Genomic DNA, 18,605 nt, shown 5'->3' with positions numbered 1-18,605 from the left:
CGGCATTTCCTTGTTCTGCTCTGGTTTGCCAGAATCGGCTTAGTCATGCTGGCCACATGACCTGGAAGCTGTACGCCGGCTCCCTCGGCCAATAAAGCAAGGTCTCTTTACCTTTACCGGTCATTTAATGCAGCAAATGGTTTGTTGGCAACAGGGTTTTGGGTTTCTTGTTTTTATTTTATTTCCCCCGGGAAGCAGAAGTCCGCATTAAACGGGGAAGGGGGACAGACTTTGATGCCCTCCAAATTGTAGTCATGCATGTGTGGGGAGTTCGAATCCCATGATAAGTACCCATTTGGAGGCACCCACAATAATCTTAAAGTAGAATGCCAGTCTCGTGTCTTCACAGAAAATGTAATTAAAATAAGGCTCTTCGACTTGGGACTTGTATATTCCAAGAGAGGGGAAAGTTCATCTGTAGGTTTTGAAATTCTGCTAATGCAGAATTTTCCTTTTCCCCCTTTGCAATCACTGGAAAGTGGCTTTTCCACATAATAATAAACAAAGGGAGAGAAACTAAGACAGAATCCTAACAATAAAAATTTGAAAGCTGTGAGATATGTAAGTTCACTTAGAAAAATGAGAGTGAGAAGCAAGCTGGTTTCAAAGAGTACATTTTTATTAAAAAAATCATTTGTTCTAGGAATTGTGTTCTCTGAGGGGTTATTCAGCTATCATATGACCTGGAAATGGGGATCTTTTTCAACACACAAACTGACTCCCATCCGTGTATAACTGAAGATGCATCTCTCAAGAACATTCACTCTTATTTTGCAAGGTAGAATATCAGGTAAAAATTTCAAAAGCACTTCAGTTACTTGGGAACCTGCATCCTTGCAGAAAGCCTGTGGGGGGATGCAGGCGCCAATGGCCACAATGATCAAACCACTTGCTTTGGAGTCGTCCCATTGTTGACCGTAGGACTTCTTCAGAGTAAGTTCTGAGACCATCGCAGCCTGAGTTTATTTATGTGCTTGTGAAAAAGTTACCCTTGGGGGGAGTATCTGTCCCTGATTGTCTTTCATTCATTCCAAGGAACCCAGGGAATTGTCTTTCTATGAAGGGGAACTATGATTGTTGAACAAAAGGCTCTCTACAGTTCCCAGGGTTCTTTGGGAGAAGCTTTCATTGTGGAATTATTATTTGTAGAGATACCCGTTTGTCTTTCGAAAAGCGGCAGTCCCTGGTGAATTATAGAGGTGCGCCAAGCAAATTGCTCCATGTTTTTCTTTCTGTTCATCCTTCATGGATGAAAATACTTCTTTCTTCCTTTTTGTTGTTTTTGAGACCGTGCCACTTTGATGCCCAGAGGGAGGCCTGTCAGTACACAAAGGGGCTGCAGCTAAACCCGCCATGGAGCCTGTTAAGGAACCATATGCAAGCTCCCCTGAGCTCCTTTTAGTGGAAGAACGTGATACATGTGAAATAAATAAGGATTATAGTTTTTGTTGGTGCTAAGAGTTATCTATTATTTATTTGTTACACTTTTATAATGCTTTTCTGTCAACACACTTGTGCACATGTTTTAAGCTTGCTGTCTCATAGACATGAAAGAAAAGGAAAATCTACCTGCAGTCTCAAGTCTTGTCTTGTCTTGTCTTTTCTTTTCTTCTATTTCTATGCTGCTTTTTACTCATATAAATCCCAAAGCAGCTTACAAACAAAAAGATAAAAATAATAATGGAACATCACGCATACAGCACAAATCGTATAGAATACTTAACAAGTCTATCCCACCGATTCCCTTTCTTCCAATCTTTCAGAAACAAAAGCTATCAAATACTTGCATTTTCTACTTTCCGTTCTTAACTAATTTCATAAACTGTGTCTTGTTTTGGAACATATTGCTAAAAGCAAGACAACTATAATATGTATTGTGATCCGATTCTGAAAACTAGAAAGGCATTCGGGGGTTGTTTACATGTGGTGCGGGAGAGACTTCTGGAAGTGGATTGTAAAGTGGATCTGTGAGCTGGTAGACTATTCCTGCTTCCTTCGACAGGTGGTGTGATTGCTTACATCAGTTCTTCAAGTTCAGCCTCTAGCCCTGCCTCGTGCCACAGCGAGGGATCGGAGAGCAGCTTCCTGTCCTCATCACCTGTACCGCAGTCACCAAACAGCTCCTCTTCAGACGGCAGCTCTAGCAGCAAGAGCAAAGAGGGCTCTGATGGAGTACCAAAGAATGACCAGTTAGATGACCGCGTTAAGGCCAGCCAGCCAAGTGTAACTGCATTGGCCAAGGGTCATGGTGGACTTACAAGTAAGTATTCATTTGTAGTAGCTCTGCTTTTGTTTAGGCTCAATTCAAGCATGTTTCCAGTCTATGGTTGGGAGAATGGGAGGGAATGTGCTTAGGGCTCCATCTTCTCCCCTGTGCTTTGCTACTGGGGCTGGTCTGGGTTTGACTACAGATCAGGATTTTTCAAACTATGGTCTGGAGACTCTCCTAGTTAGCACTATCCATTCAGGCATAAGGGCATGCTATGCTTATAGCAAAACCTAAAAGGGAGGAGCTGGAAGAAGAAGCCTCTAAACACATTGGGAATTCCCAATCTCCAAACCATGATTGGCAAACATAACACCTGAATTGATCATTGATGTGTTGTCCACACTAAATAAATATATTTGTCTGTGGCCTGAGGGCATCCTTCTGCCTAGAGCCTGTAGCACTTAACATTCAGTGCTTAACCTCTGACTTCCTTCCTTCTAGATAGACTGTAGCTCTGGTTCTCAACCTCTGGCAAACTGGAGCTCCTTCCTCACAGTGCAAAGTGGTGCCAACAGGCCATGTTGTCCTGTGGTCCACAAGTAAGTTTAAAAGTCGAGATCTGACTATAAAAGGACCCCCGGACTTGTCCCCCTCCAACCATCCCAGTTAAGCAACCCTCCCCATTTTGAGGCCATTGAGGCTTCCAGTTGTGTAAAAGGTTGCTTTTATACAGCTCATGATGTCTTCTTACAGTAAATTTGAAGCAAATTACCGAACAGAAAGTAGGTAAAAGTTTGGCAGCACACTGTACACGGTTAGTAGTGGGAACACCAAAATAAAACTCATCATCCACAGATTCTATCTTCCATAGTGCTAGATTCAATCTGTAACAGCACCCAAGTTTTCCTGTGTATATTATTCTAAATGTAGAAGGACTATAAGATGCCATATTCCATACTGGGTCCACCTCACCCAATACTGCCTAATCTAACTGGTAGCGTTCCCACACCCGGTCTCAGGCTAAGGTCTTTCCCATCCCCTAGTAACTGATGCTTTTGAAATAGAGGCATCTCTGAGGGAAAAGTGTGTGCTTTGCCATTGCACAAATTGAGAGTTGCCTGTATGCAATTTTGGCTTGGGCTGCTATCCCAGAACGTAATCCCAGTATAAAATCTTGTTTTACTGTAATAGAACATGGTTTGGTTTGGGGTTTTTTTTTACAAGATTTCTTGTGTGGTTTTTTTTCCAGAGGCCAGGAGCAACTTGGTTGTTATCTGTAGAGCTAAATTAGAAATAATTTTCCTCAAATTTGCTTGGTGCTGAAGTGGTTGCTAATCTTCCTAACTGTTGATTCTGTATTTGACTCTACTTGGAAACTGTTTCCAACATGATTCACGGATAACAAGATTTTCATCCTTGATAAAGTCAGCACCCAGGGTGTTTCTTTGTTTGCAGTTTGGTGGTACAGTCATACCTCGGGTTAAATATGCTTTGAGTTGAGCGCATTCAAGTTGCGCTCCTCGGCAACCCGGAAGTAATGGAGCACGTTACTACCGGGTTTCGCCGCTTGCGCATGCGCAGACGCTCAAAATGACATCACACGCATGCACAGAAGCGGCGAAAAGCGACGTGTGCGTGCTCAGACATGCCGTCGCTACTTACGTTTACCTCTAGATGCGAACGGGGCTCTGGAACAGATCCCGTTCGTATCTAGAGATACCACTGTATATTTGTGTGTATACAAGTAGTATATTGGTTGTCGAACGGCTTGGTTCCTGAACAAATCTGCTCCCAAACACCACAAACCCAGAAGTGACTGTTCCGGTTTGCAAACGTTTTTCCGAAGCCGAATGTCTGACGCGGCTTTCGCGGCTTCCAATTGAGTGCTGGAAGCTCCTGCAGACAGTCGGAAGCCATGCCTTGGTTTTTGAGCGGTCCGGGAGTTGAATGGATTAAGTTTAACAACCAAGGTACCACTGTATCTACATCTATATGTATATGTACACAAATATTGTCTATGGATATATACACACATACACATTTGGTAGTAAAAAGATTGCCCTAGGATACAGGTTTCAAATAACTTCAGGGTAATAATAATAATAGCGGGACACGGGTGGCGCTGTGGGTTAAACCACAGAGCCTAGCACTTGCCGATCAGAAGGTTGGCGGTTTGAATCCCCGCGACGGGGTGAGCTCTCGTTGCTCAGTCCCTGCTCCTGCCAAGCTAGCAGTTTGAAATCATGTCAAAGTGCAAGTAGATAAATAGGAACCGCTCCGGCGGGGAGGTAAACGGCGTTTTCATGCGCTGCTCTGGTTCGCCAGAAGCGGCTTAGTCATGCTGGCCACATGACCCGGAAGCTGTACGCCGGCTCCCTCGGCCAGTAAAGCAAGATGAGCGCCGCAACCCCAGAGTCGGCCACGACTGGACCTAATGGTCAGGGGTCCCTTTACCTTTTAATAATAATAATAAAAAACTTCATATGACAAGTCATGGCCAGCAATTGAATCTACACATTTGTGAAAGTGTGTTTACTATGATAGCACCAACATATTGCAGGGCTCACATTTTTGTGTCACAAAGCAGATGTATCTGTTTGCGGTTCTCTGATATTTTGCCTTGGTGCTACGATTTTGTGATGGTACTATGATAAACATGCAGGCTGAAGACAGCAAAAGGCAGAGGGAAATTTAGAGACAGTATTTTTTCTTTTTTTAGAGTAGTTCCCAAGTGGGGAAGCATCTCTGTGATGGTCACATGCATGGTTATTCTATGCAGGCCTCCTAGAGTGGTCCTAAGGCAAGGGATAGAATCCTGTGGCCCTCTTGATGTTGTAAGATTCCCATCAACCCTAACCATTGGCCATGATGACTGGGGCCGATAGCTCAGTTCTTGAGTGACCATAGCCAGCCTATGGTCATTAGACTCCCCAACTCCCATTGGCCCCAGTTTAATGATCTGAATGGTCAAGGATAGTGTGAAGCAAGATCTCGAAAACCACAGGTTAGCTACTCCTGCCCTAGGCCAACTACTAAAGCAGGCTTTCCTAAACTTGTGTCTCCAGCTTTTGTTGGGCTACAATTCCCATGATCCCTGAGCAGATGGGAGTTGTAGTCCAACAACAGCTGGAGACCCAAGTTTGGGAATCCTCGCTCTAAGGCCTAGATACCATTTTGTTTCTTAGTTGAGGGAATCAACAAAGTGGGAAGACGTGCGGAATTCATATTACGCCCATCTTGTCAATAGTGATAATGATAATAATTTATTGTTTATTTATGGGTTCCCCCAGCCACTCTTGGCGGCTCCCAACAGAATATTAAAAACACAATAAAATATCAAACATTAAAAACTTCTCTAAACAGGGCTGCCTTCAGATGTCTTCTAAAAGTCAGATAGTTGTTTATTTCCTTGACATCTGATGGGAGGGCATTCCACAGGGTGGGTGCCACTACCGAGAAGGCCCTCTGCCTGCATCCCTGTAACCTCACTTCTCACAGTGAGGGAACCTCCAGAAGGCCCTCAGAGTTGGACCTCAGTGTCCAGGCTGAACGATGGGGGTGGAGACGCTCCTTCAGGTATACTGGAATTTGCCTCTTTAACAAAAAGAATGTAACGTAAGTCAAATATGTGTTGTTTCTATTAGGTTGTAATGCTTATTTTTCTATTTATAGAATTTAATGGTATGGTCCTGCTGTGTAAAGTCTGTGGAGATGTTGCTTCAGGATTCCACTATGGGGTCCATGCCTGTGAGGGGTGCAAGGTGAAGTATAATTTTATAATGTGAATATCTTATTGGAGCAGTTGGCGAACAGAATTTCAGGGACAAGTGCAGATGTACCTGGTGGTTGTGGGGTGGAGCAAATGTTTGTTGCAGCTCTAAAACCCTAACCCTACAACTTTAAAACTATCCAGAATCTCCTAAGCGAGTCTTGTTATTGTGACCTTCCATCTTTTGGGGGATCTCAATGTCCAGGACTTGGAATATTGAAATGCAGTGCTTTTTCTATTAAAAAAATATGTTTAAGGGTACACTCATTTTCCTACTCATATTGAAATACTGCCTCTCAATGAGGCCAAACTTGGAACACAAAATGTTGAGGGGTATGCGTACCTCGAGTGACGCGGGTGGCGCCGTGGGTTAAACCACAGAGCCTAGGACTTGCCGATCAGAAGGTCGGCGGTTCGAATCCCCGCGACAGGTTGAGCTGCCGTTGCTCGGTCCCTGCTCCTGCCAACCTAGCAGTTCAAAGGCACATCAAAGTGCAAGTAGATAAATAGGTACCGCTCTGGCGGGAAGGTAAACGGCGTTTCCGTGCGCTGCTCTGGTTTGCCAGAAGTGGCTTAGTCATGCTTGCCACATGACCTGGAAGCTGTATGTCGGCTCCCTCGGCCGATAAAGCGAGATGAGTGCCGCAACCCCAGAGTTGGCCACGACTGGACCTAGTGGTCAGGGGTCCCTTTAGCTTTACCTTTATGTGTACCTCCAGAAAAAAAGCACTACTGAAATGTGCTTGGTTGGGGACATCAGTTGGCATGTTATTGTCAACAGCCAGATTCCAGGTTACAATGCAAGTTTCTGTTGATGAGGCATGCTTGAAAATTGCTTGCAAAAAAAAGGTGGTTTGAAACTTAACAGTTGCTTGTTCTTTTCAGGGCTTTTTCAGAAGAAGCATCCAGCAGAATATCAAATACAAGAAGTGCCTGAAGAATAATAACTGCTCTATAATGAGAATGAATAGGAACAGGTGCCAGCAGTGCCGGTTCAAAAAATGTTTGTCGGTTGGGATGTCAAGAGATGGTATGTTTCTATATTGAGAGCAGTTAGCTTCAAAAAGGTGAATTGTAGTGCTTTTCATACCTAATTATAAAAAGTTGGTCTAGAGCAGGTTTTTCCAAAAACTTGGGTCACCAGCTGTTTTTGGACTATAGTTCCCATCATCCCTGACCACTGGTCCTGCTAGCTAGGGATGATGGGAGTTGTAGTCCAAAAAATAGCCGCAGACCCACGTTTGGGAAACCCTGGTGTTGAGTAATGGTGTGACATGCAAACTGATTCAAATGTCACCTTAACCATGAACTTATGAGATGCCTTAATGGCAACCTGCTATTTTTTTTATTACACTCCTTCTTGGGGGGGGGGGGCAAAATTGGGAAAATACTGACAGAGCATACAGGACTGTGGTAAGGATTACAGAGGTAGTGCATGTGAAGCCTGGTAATGAGCTTTCTGTCCGTGATATAAACTGTATCCATTGCACTGAGAATGGACAATATACCGTACTTTTCCGTCTATAAGACGCCCCCCCCCATGTATAAGACATCCCCAATTTTGGGGGACTCAAATTTAAGAAAATGGGGGGAGATGGCACAGAGTCGTTGAGCTTTTCGTAGGGGGGATTGCCGAAGATTGCTCACGCATCGCTAAGTCCGCCTCCCGTCTGTCCCATCGCCGGCAGAAGCTGCCAATCACCCACCCAACTACCGGAGCGTCAGCCAATCAACACCACCCATTGACGCAGCAACCAATAACACGCACAATAGCCCCTGACAGCCTCGGCAGCAACCAATCAAACGTCCACCCTATGCACTAACCTTGTATAAGACGATCCCCACTTTTTAGCATGATTTTAAAAGAAAATAACCTAGTCTTTTACACGGAAAAGTACAGGAAATGGTGAAACAATATGCATTAATTTCTAAGGGGATTGAGAGTTTAAGGGGCCTTGGGAGGAAACACATGCAAACCAGTCCTATAGCTGGGAAGCAATAATAGTGGTTGCCCAACCAGAATCTGATTTTGCTTGACACCATCTTTTCCCCATATTGGCAGACCGGCATAAGGGGCTGGCTTTCTTCTCCCTCAAGCCAACATGTTTTTATACTTTACATGAGCTGCTAAACTGTAAGCGGCCATGCCTTTTTAAAACGACGACGTAGCTTGTTCTTAGCTACACAAGTGACGGCTGTTACTTCTTCCACTTGCGGCATGAAAACTGCTTCCTGCATCGTGTTATTGCTTGTGTTTGTGGGAAAGGAAGTCAAAGCAATCTCTTACCACTGCAAGTTGCGAAAACACATTGCTAACCGGGGCAGCCAATATGGGCTGCTTTCTCTGGTAAAGTTCCTTAGGCAGCTTCAAGCCCAGGGAATGCCTCCGCTCAGACAGATGATCCTTTTACGACTTTATTTACCGTGGTACCTCGGGTTAAGTACCTTCATACTGTTGTGGCTTATGGCCAAACAAGTATGCACTTACTCAAGACTCATATTAAAGGTACTAAATGCAAAAGGTGTGTCTCCCCACCCCCAACCCCCAAAGTCGAATCAAAAATATATTAAGGTCTTCGAGACACAGCCATCGAGAGTTGAATTCTGGCCCTCCTGCAACTTTATGCAAAGACAACGCTCAAGCACACTTCACTGGGAAAACCCAGCCAGATGGGCGGTGTATAAATTACCGTATTTATTATTATTATTACTACTACAGTGGTACCTCAGGTTAAGTACTTAATTCGTTCTGGAAGTCCGTTCTTAACCTGAAACTGTTCTTAATCTGAGGTACTACTTTAGCTAATGGGGCCTCCCGCTGCTGCCGCGCCACCGGAGCACGATTTCTGTTCTCATCCTGAAGCAAAGTTCTTAACCCAAGGTACTATTTCTGGGTTAGTGGAGTCTGTAACCTGAAGCGTATGTAACCTGAGGTACCACTTTATATGCATTTATAACCTGCCTTTCCTCATGTGGCTGGAAGGTGGGTTACATATGGGTCAATTCAACCAGCAAATCATGTAAAAGTTCCCTCCTTTTTCATGTAATCATGTAAAAGTTCTCTCCCTTTTCAAAAGCAGTTTGCTGTGGCCTTGTAATCGAAGCTCCTTTTTGAGAAACCGCACACATCTGAAGCTGCTTTGGGCTCAGAGAACAAGTATCATAGTCCCCTAGTCCTTGTTTGGAGAACTACCGTCAAAAATACACTCATTGGTTTAATCAGTGGCACCAGTGCTTTCCCCCCTGCAAACATAGGTGCCGATACTTACTGTGAAGTTGTTACAGTAAGTGCCACACTTTTTAACAACAAAAAAGAGGGGCCTGTACTGCGTACTCCAGTAAAAAAAGCACCGAGTGGCATGTGATTCTCTGTGTTTTGATTAGTTTTTGAAGCAGGAGAGTTTTGTTTGCTTGTACAGCATTTCCGCTAGAATTTGTCAGCCCGCGTGTAGCTAAAGAGTCTTGTTTTGGTTTTGTTCCTTTTCCGAAGCCGTTCGATTTGGCCGGATTCCTAAACGTGAGAAGCAGAGGATGTTGATTGAGATGCAAAGTGCCATGAAAACCATGATGAACACCCAGTTCAGCGATCATTTGTCCAGCGAAGCCTCGAAAGAGAGCCAGGAACCTTTGCTTCTGCTGCCTCAAGAAGAGCTGAGCGCCCAACGGCAAGAAGAGCAGAAAAACGCCGGCGGCCGCTCTCCTCCTTCTCCTGCTCTCCTCCTCCCCCCTCCTCCCCCTCCCCCCTCTGACATTGCTAAGGAAGAAGTGATTGGCATGGTGACCAGAGCCCACAAAGATACCTTTATGTACAACCAGGAGCAACCCGAAAACCCTCCCACTCCTGGGCAGCCCCAGAATATGGAGAGAAACCTAAAATACAGTGGTGGTAGCGAAACCAATAATAGTGGCATAAGCTGCTCCCGTCATGGTGGGAATGAACAACATTTCATTGGACAACACAAAGGGCGAAACAACATGCATTATCCAAATGGGCATAGTAACCTTTGCTTTACAAACAGCCATTCGGTGAACATTGCTAATGGCGCCACCTCAAAAAGTTGCAATGGTAGGCCTGAAAGTGGCTTTCCTCAGCATGTGTCTATGAATGCTTACCCCTGCAACCCCGGAGAAAGGATGCACCTGGTACAACTAATTCTTAATTTCTCTTACACAGTTCTCTGAGGGATTGTTACTTGGCGTAGGTTCAGACTAGTCACATGGGCTGGGAGTGGCTTCTCCTGGGACTACCTTGTTTAGTGAAATAATATCCTCAGGGTAATGACAACAACAAAAAATACGAGAGGGAGATTACTGAGGTGGGGGTTTTTTTGGGCAGGGGTTGCCAAAATCAATTGGCCCATCACTAAAAGAACCTCTTTCCAATTGGAAAAAAGTATGGTTGGGAAAATGACTGATAGTGGGAAATGTTTGCCATTATTGTGTTTAACTGAGGTATATTTTATGAAACCCCAAATATGGTTTGTTTCTAATCTTGGGAATCTTCTGCTTCCCATTTTTTAACCAATCCCAGTTTGCTGTGTTATCCAAACTCGAAATGTAGCCATCTGCATAAACTATGGCATGAGGTTGCCTTGCTTCAGCTAACAGGAGTTAAAATTAACCACGGTTTGTCACAACTCGGCAAACTCTGGTTAATCAAAAATGGAAGCAGAAGTGAACTACTCCCCGCAATGGCTCCAGAAGAGGGAGAAGTGCTCAAACACAAGCCTTGGCCAGGCATATTGTTGTAAATCTAAAACCTGTTTAGCATGTGTAAAGCAGCCTTTATAGAATTCAGTCAGTTGGGTAATAAGACTTAACTGTCATCTAATGAATTGCGAATTGCTAGGAAAATTAGTGTCAGTGAAACTTAACCAGCTGCCGTATTTCACCGAAAACTTGGTGATCAGGCTCACAGTATTTTTACTTGAGAATTAAATGCAACTTTTAAGCTTCTCTCTTTCTCTCATGCTTTGTATGCCATGTTTTTAATATGCATTGGAAAGCAGAAGAGAGATCAAATACACACGCAGATTTCAGGAAGATGTAGCCGATCAATTTAAGCTCTGATTATAAGAATTGCTGCGTCTTGGAAGTGAATCTTTCATAATAATATTTTTTCATTAAACTGTACTGTGGATCATATTTAATTTTAATCCAGGCCTCACACATTTAGTATGTAGTCTCCAACTATATTTTTTTGATGTTCCTATTATTGTAATAACTTATGAAGATTTTTGAAGCTATGAAATATCTTGGCCAGTTTGCTTGGAAAAGAATATTGAGACTGTGTGTATAAATATCTAGGTTTGCCCAATGAACAAGACTCCTTTTGTGGACCCAAATAAGTCTGGTCATGAAGTCTGGGAAGAATTTTCCATGAGCTTTACTCCTGCTGTGAAGGAAGTGGTGGAGTTTGCCAAACGTGTCCCAGGCTTCCGAGACCTTTCGCAGCACGACCAAGTAAACCTTCTGAAGGCTGGAACCTTTGAGGTGAATATTATCTTAATTGAATGTATTGCAGATGTTTTGCTGTGGCGTGCTATATATATATAATAGATTCATTTTGTTTTGACCTTTTCTTCCCCCCTGCAGCCTTGTCGGTTTAAAATGGATCAAAAGTTAGCGCTGCTATTTTGATGACTTTGGTAGTTGTCTGCAGCAGTCGTCCGAAATGTTTGGCAGAGGTTATCTTTGCACAAAACTACTGCTACTTTGGCTTGTTCTTCCCCTCAGGAATATGAGTTCAGTTCTCTTACCCTCTTACCCTTACAGAATGTCAGTGTGACATAGCCTTAGATGTGGGACTGTTTTGAATCACATAACAGATGAGGTTGAATCCTGACAAGACAGAAGTACTGTTTTGGGGGGACAGGGGACGGGTGGGTGTGGGGGACTCCCTGTTCCTGAATGGGGTAATTGTGGCCCTGAAGGACCAGGCATGCAGCCTGGGAGTCACTGTGGACTCACAGCTGTCCATGGAGGCGCAGGTCAATTCTGTGGCCAGGGCAGCTGTTTACCAGCTCCATCTGGTACGCAGGCTGAGACCCTACCTGCCCGCAGACTGTCTCGCCAAAGTGGTGCATGCTCTGGTTATCTCCCGCTTGGACTACTGCAATGCACTCTACCTTTGAAGGTGACTTGGAAACTATAACTAATCCAGAATGTGGCAGCTAGACTGGTGACTGGGAGTGGCCTCAGAGACCACATAACACCAGTCCTGAAAAACATACATTAGCTCCCAGTACTTTTCCCAGCACAATTCAAAGTGTTGGTGCTGACCTTTAAAGCCCTAAATGGCCTTGGCCCGGTATACCTGAAGGAACGTCTCCATCTCCATTGTTCAGCCCAGACACTGAGGTCCAGCTCTGAGGGCCTTCTGACAGTTCTCTCCCTGCGAGAAGTGAGGTGACAGGGAACCAGGCAGAGGGCCTTCTTGGTAGTGGCGCCCGCCCTGTGGAACGCCCTGCTGTCAGATATCAAGGAAATAAACAACCATCTGACTTTTAGAAGACATCTGAAGGCAGCCCTGTTTAGGGAAGTTTTTAATGTTTGAAGTTTTATTCTGTTGTTAATGTTCTGTTGTGAGCTGCCCAGAGTGGCTGGGGAAACTCAGCCAGATGGGTGGGGTAGAAATAAATAACTTACTATTATTATTGAAATATTTTCAAAAGGTAATTTGTGATGGCTGGGGAATAAATAATAAATTACTATTATTATTAATATTGTGACACCACTACCCTGACCCCCTCAAGGGACATTGCGTGTGAGTTTATTCTCAACCACACTTAGCATGTTCTCTCTCCAGAGCATGCATGTAATGATATAAGCTTTAGTTTTTGACTAAAACCCGTTCTGGTAAATGATCTAGGCCAATAATTCCCAATTAGCTAAGTACGGTGAACCCCCTGTTTTTCTAGAGCAAGAGCAGACTGCAAATGTGGGAGCAGGACATGCAGGGAAATGTTTCTTGTTTCTGTTTTTTTAAGCCAAAATACAGTGCAACCTCAGTTGTCAAACTAATCTGTTCCAGAAGACCATTGAACTTCCGAAACATTCGACAACCGAAGCGCAATGGGCGGTTGGAAAACTCAACTGAGAAAATTGAGAAACATGGCTCGGAAGCCATTCGACTTCCTAGGCGTGTTTGAAAACGGAAGCAATTACTTTCGGGTTTTCGGCGTTCGAAAACCGAAACGTTCAGCTTCCAAGATGCTCAAAAACGAGGTTCCACTGTACTCCTTTCTGCATTACCTTTTAAAATCTTAATTTTATTTTATTTTTTGCTTGAAATCAGTTTGTATAAGCTAACTCATCTCGTCCAGACATTTATTGTGAGAATATTTTAGCCTGTATAGTGTCCGTATTTACTTTAGAAAATCATGGAGGGTGATTTATAAACAAATGAGTAATATAAAAGTAGGCTGTGGTCCAGAGACAGTATTACACAGGTGGAGGTATGTTGGTGATGGAGGAAGCTTCTGTGCTGGTCATTTTGTGGGGAAACCTGTTTTCATGTACAGAAACAACATTCCTTCTGTTTAAAAAAGCAATTGTACCTGTTCACCAGCTGTCAGACAAGCAACGTTATCAATGTATAGTGTTACACACTGACTTCTTTTATCCCTAATTTCCTGCAGATTGGTCTAATCTTTTTTTAATGGCTCTTTTTTCTTTTGGGTAGGTTTTAATGGTACGGTTTGCATCCTTATTTGATGCAAAGGATTGCACTGTCACGTTTCTTAGTGGAAAGAAATACAGTGTGGACGATCTGCGTTCAATGGGAGCTGGTGATCTGCTCAACTCCATGTTTGAGTTTAGTGAGAAACTAAATGCCCTGAACCTTAGTGATGAAGAAATGAGCTTGTTTACAGCTGTGGTCCTTGTGTCTGCTGGTAAGAAAGTTAATCCATACCATGTAATAAAATATTCTTGTATATCTCCAGATTTAAAATCTGCACCTTTGTCGTCTTTTCAGAATAAAAGAAATCTAGCTAATGGGTTGGGGAGTATTGTTTATTTTTATAAATAAGTGGGGGTTTCTTCAGAGCACCTGAGAATTATATCCTTCCATCACTGATGTGGGGTGGAAGAATTTCAACAACAGCAAATGTGTGTAACTCACATCTCTCAGTGAGGGAACCTCCAGGAGGCCCTCAGAGCTGGTCCTGAGTGTCCGAGTTGAACGATGGGGTGGAGACGCTCCTTCAGGTATACTGGGCCGAGGCCGTTTAGGGCTTTAAAGGTCAGCACCAACACTTTGCATTGTGCTCAGAAACGTACTGAGAACTAATGTAGGTCTTTCAGGACCAGTGTTATGTAGTCTCGGCAGCTGCTCCCAGCCACCAGTCTAGCTGCTGCATTCTGGATTAGTTGTAGTTTCCGGGTCACCTTCAATGGTAGCCCCACGTAGAGCACCTTGCAGTAGTCCAAGCAGGAGAATGCTTTCATACATGGGCCTTTCTCAACCTATGGATCTTCCTCTCTCCATGAAGCAGGAGACCCACACTATCCTAGACCCCCAGGGTGCCCCACCAGAGACCATCATATTTCAGACAAAAGGCTTGTCCACACTTTGTAGGCACTGTCCAAGAGGTTTTTCCTTTGTCCTGCCACTTTCCCTGGGGGGAAAAATACCCACTGTTTACTGCTGAAGTGGAAGAAGCATTAATATGCAGAAAACCCATTGGTGTTTGTTCTGATTCATCAGTAAACAACGCGGTTTCCTGGGGGCAAAAGTAGAAACCTAAAAATCGAATGCCTAAAAATTACAGGGTAAGTGTGGGTGGACCCTTAGTTGCTGCAGAGCTGTACAGCAGAAGATAAAGTGGCCCCGTGTACTTGGCGAGTAGAGCAGAACAGGTCCTCATTCCTGTTCCCTTTCCATAAAATTCCTCTTGCTACAAAAGAAGAGGAGTTCTGCATTGTTCATAGCATCACAAAATAAGGGGACACTGCTCTGCATTCCAGGGGTACCTTTGAGTAAACCCACTAAAATAAACGAACATAAGTTAGTCACGTTCACTAATTCCAGTGGGTCTACTCGGTGAGTTTGGCTAACCTTGAATACAACCCTTTTGACTTAGGGTAGGATTTTTTTGTTATGTGAGGATGTTGAGAAGTGCTTTGCAAAACAGGCACCTAACTAAAAGCTTCAGTATGTAGGTTTATGCCTCTGTTTGTATTAACTCTTGCATTAGTCAACCCTGAATTCCCACTAACTAACACAAATGCTTTAATGAATAGCTGAACATAGAGTTGAATTTCATACTAACCAGTGTTAAATTGGCACACCAAATAACCGTCTCCGTTCCGTTCTCTTCTGTTGTTTAGAACGATCGGGAATAGAAAATGTCAACTCGGTGGAAGCATTGCAAGAAACACTAATTCGCGTGCTTAGGACCTTAATCACAAAAAACCATCCGAACGAAGCCTCTATATTTACAAAACTACTCTTGAAGTTGCCTGACTTGCGTTCCTTAAACAACATGCACTCTGAGGAACTCCTGGCCTTTAAAGTTCACCCATAGGCTTTTACCTCTTGTTTATAGAATGGACTTGCTTCCTGTCAATTAACTGTGGTTATTTCATGCTATAAAATGTTTATTTATGTTTGTTTGTATGTATGTACCTTTTGTGGAGAAGAAGAACTTGCTGTCTGTGTGATAGATGTTCTGTTGCCATGCAATAACAATGTTTCGGGTTGACCATTTTTTCCCTCAGTGACAACATGGCCATAGATTTCTTCATGATTATCCAAAAACAGCCCCATTTGCACTAAAAGTGAAGAGGTTACATTCAATCTTACGGATATTGATTGTTAATTACTGCACCCTTACAGTAAAGACCAATTAACTGGCTCTGCTATAAACAAGAATGCACAATGGCGGCTATATGCAGAAAACAGAATTTTGGGTAAATGACACTACAGTAACTGAAGATGGATTTAATTTGTTTATCCCCCCCTTTGAGCATCTCATCTTGGTTCAGTAGGAAGCTCAGAAAATTTGTTTTGCTTTTCGGAAGCTCAGGAGCTCCATGGGGAAGTCTCATTGTAAACTGATTAGATAGCTCCAAGCACAAGCGCACATGTGCTGTATGTATGTATAGTATGAAGAGATGTTGGGCGTGTTACGACTTTTAAGAAATACATTGTTTGTGTATGTATATATTTAAGTGTATGTATGTAAATAGTTCTAATTGAAACAACATGCATATAATTTCTTCACAATATTTTTCAACTGTGAAGAAGTTAACCAAACGAAAGGTGGTTGACCCATGGGAACAACGGAAGCGATGCTTTAGGTGCCGAACCAAATGTCTCGAGAGTTCATCATGTTTATAGAGATTTTCAGGTTAACTGCGGTGTCCCGAGTTCGCTGCTTCGAGAAGTCTTACAGAATCAAAAGTGAAATGGCAGATCTGTCAAATCAGTTAAAGGTACTGGATTGGGCTGACTTTTTTTTAATCTATTGCTTCTATGATTCTTATGTGCTAATAGACACTTAAAGTTGCTGGACGCACTACTCTTATCTGGAAGGAAATTTTTCAGATGAAGCTTGTAATCTCTGTAGTTTTAGAGAATCATGATAAATTTCAAGGAAACGATTGATCAAACACCTTCATTGCATATGTTTGTGTGTCCTTTGAATCTGTACACTTTATACACCTGTATGCTGCTTGAATGGGAATGGGAAACAAAAAACAGACACAGTCAGTGGCTCACGAGGTATGTTTGTTGCCCAAGTGTGTTCTATTAAGGTTAGAGTTGTAAAGGTTTTCTTAAACCTTTTTTGGTGTACATAACAAAGGTCTGTTAGATAGTCTGTCTGACACCAGGTCTATTTTGCTATAATTTTGATGTTCTTTTTAAAAATGTCAATGAGAAATCCCCAGGCGCAAGGATTTCCTTTGCATCTAGATACTATCTCAAAATAATATTTTCCTATAATATCAAGAAGTAAAAACAAACAATGGCACTTAAAATAAGCCAGAACGTTATGACTAGCCTTATTGTTACCACAGTATGGAAGGAAAATTCTTTCTACTTCCTCCTTAAGGAAAGCATTGAATCTCCAGTTTACAACCTCAATATTTCACATGACTGTATTGCTTGAAGGTACAAACTTGCATCTCCCATTGTGCTTAGGTGAAGAATTGCAGCTTCATGGGTTCAATAGATGTTTAGTATTTTCTGCTGTTAAATGGTGGAGATAGATTTGATGCCCTGTCACAGCATAAAACTTTGGAGCATTTTGTATTACTGCTTTTTATTTTAAGAGGTTGTTTCAAAAAATTCAATCTAGTTCAGAGGGAATATGTGCATCTAATTGTCTTCTGCACACAGAACTCAAACCACTAGGAAACAACCCATTCTTCCAATTTCAGTTGCACAACCACTTGGTGATGTCTTGAGACAGCTTATGCTTTCAAAACATGAATTGTTGACTTGGTATAATACAGGTATTTCAGTAACTATATTTTTTATTAATCAAGGACAGGTAAGCCATTTAGCATCCACTGCTTAAAAATCAAAGAACAACGTTGCCCTGATTTTTAGGCTTCCTACAGAAGCTTCCTCCCTACTTATACAATGTCTCTTCATTTTATTTTTAAGTCTTTAGAAAAGTATAACCAGCACAATGTAAAGTATTGCTTATTTTAAAAGTTTCCATATTTGTGTATCTAATTAGATAATTATGTGGTGAAATAAATGCATGCAATTTCATTTTAAACAACATGTTCCTGTACATTACAGAACCTGATTTACGTTGTTCTGGGTTGTTGTTTATTTACAAATTCACGATTCAAGTACAGTCGTACCTCGGCTCCCGAACGCCTTGGGAGTTGAATGTTTTGGCTCCCGAACGATCGAAAACCAGAAGTGAGTGTTCCAGTTTTCAAACTTCCTTTTGGAACTTGAACGTCCGGTGTGGCTTGCACGGCTTCCGATTGGCTGCCGGAGCTTCCTGCAGCCAATTAGAAGCCGCGCTTTGGAAGTCGAATGGACTTGCGGAACGGATTCTGTTCAGCTGCTGAGGTACGACTGTACAACTTTATTTATAACATACCCCTGTGTTGCAGTCTCCAAGGCAGCTGTTGTCAACCTACCACTAGATGTTTTGGACAACAACTCCCATAAGCTGCAGACAGCATATGCTGATGGGAGTTGTAGTCCAGAACAATTGGAGGGGCACCGGGTTAGTGAAAACTACTCTGGGGCCTAGCACTTGTGTTATGCTGGCAGCACTAAGAGTCACTGGAATGCTTCTCCTCACGCTGGTGTGGTGTTAAGATGAGCCACACAACAGCATTTTCTCATACTAGCATCAAACTTCAGATAACTGGGTAATGTCTGTGTAAAAAAGGATCTGGCCTTAGTGAGCAAGGAAGCCATTTGCTAAACAAGTTAGATCTTGTTACATCTAAAGAAACTCTGCTTTACTGTGTTGCTGGTTATACACTTGTTAAATACTGAGAAATATTTCGCATCAGACTTTTGAGTACTGTAGATGGGATGTTGCTAAGAGACTATGAAAACGTACTGTATGAAACTAAATGAATTTTTTTACTCTGGTTTTTCATGTTTAAAAAGATTAAATATGGGCATTATGTTGGCAAAGCAGA

General features: G+C 42.8%; 1 protein-coding gene and 1 long non-coding RNA gene across 3 annotated transcripts in view; both read left to right on the top strand.

The window, feature by feature from the left end:
• Positions 1-18,605, top strand: part of NR1D2 (nuclear receptor subfamily 1 group D member 2) — a 25,385-nt gene extending 6,780 nt beyond the window's left edge. The window contains exons 1-8 of one of the 2 annotated variants that reach the window (XM_082193419.1): positions 2,133-2,260; positions 2,711-2,808; positions 5,882-5,970; positions 6,864-7,008; positions 9,469-10,121; positions 11,286-11,471; positions 13,663-13,873; positions 15,312-18,605. In XM_082193419.1, the coding sequence (XP_082049545.1) occupies positions 5,893-5,970; positions 6,864-7,008; positions 9,469-10,121; positions 11,286-11,471; positions 13,663-13,873; positions 15,312-15,508 (1,470 nt within the window). In that variant the 5' untranslated portion in view covers positions 2,133-2,260; positions 2,711-2,808; positions 5,882-5,892 and the 3' untranslated portion in view covers positions 15,509-18,605. Of the gene's footprint in view, positions 1-2,002; positions 2,261-2,710; positions 2,809-5,881; positions 5,971-6,863; positions 7,009-9,468; positions 10,122-11,285; positions 11,472-13,662; positions 13,874-15,311 lie in introns of those variants that run through there. The other variant, XM_082193418.1, reaches the window with a different exon arrangement.
• LOC309515616 lies at positions 2,815-4,306 on the top strand. Its single transcript, XR_014212576.1, has 2 exons — positions 2,815-3,663; positions 3,926-4,306. It is a non-coding gene; the product is annotated as an uncharacterized lncRNA (long non-coding RNA).

This window comes from Podarcis vaucheri, assembly GCF_965113315.1.
Source record: "Podarcis vaucheri genome assembly, chromosome: 12".
In the NCBI taxonomy this organism is placed as follows: Eukaryota; Metazoa; Chordata; class Lepidosauria; order Squamata; family Lacertidae; genus Podarcis; species Podarcis vaucheri.
This window is presented reverse-complemented; position numbering and strand designations above follow the sequence as displayed.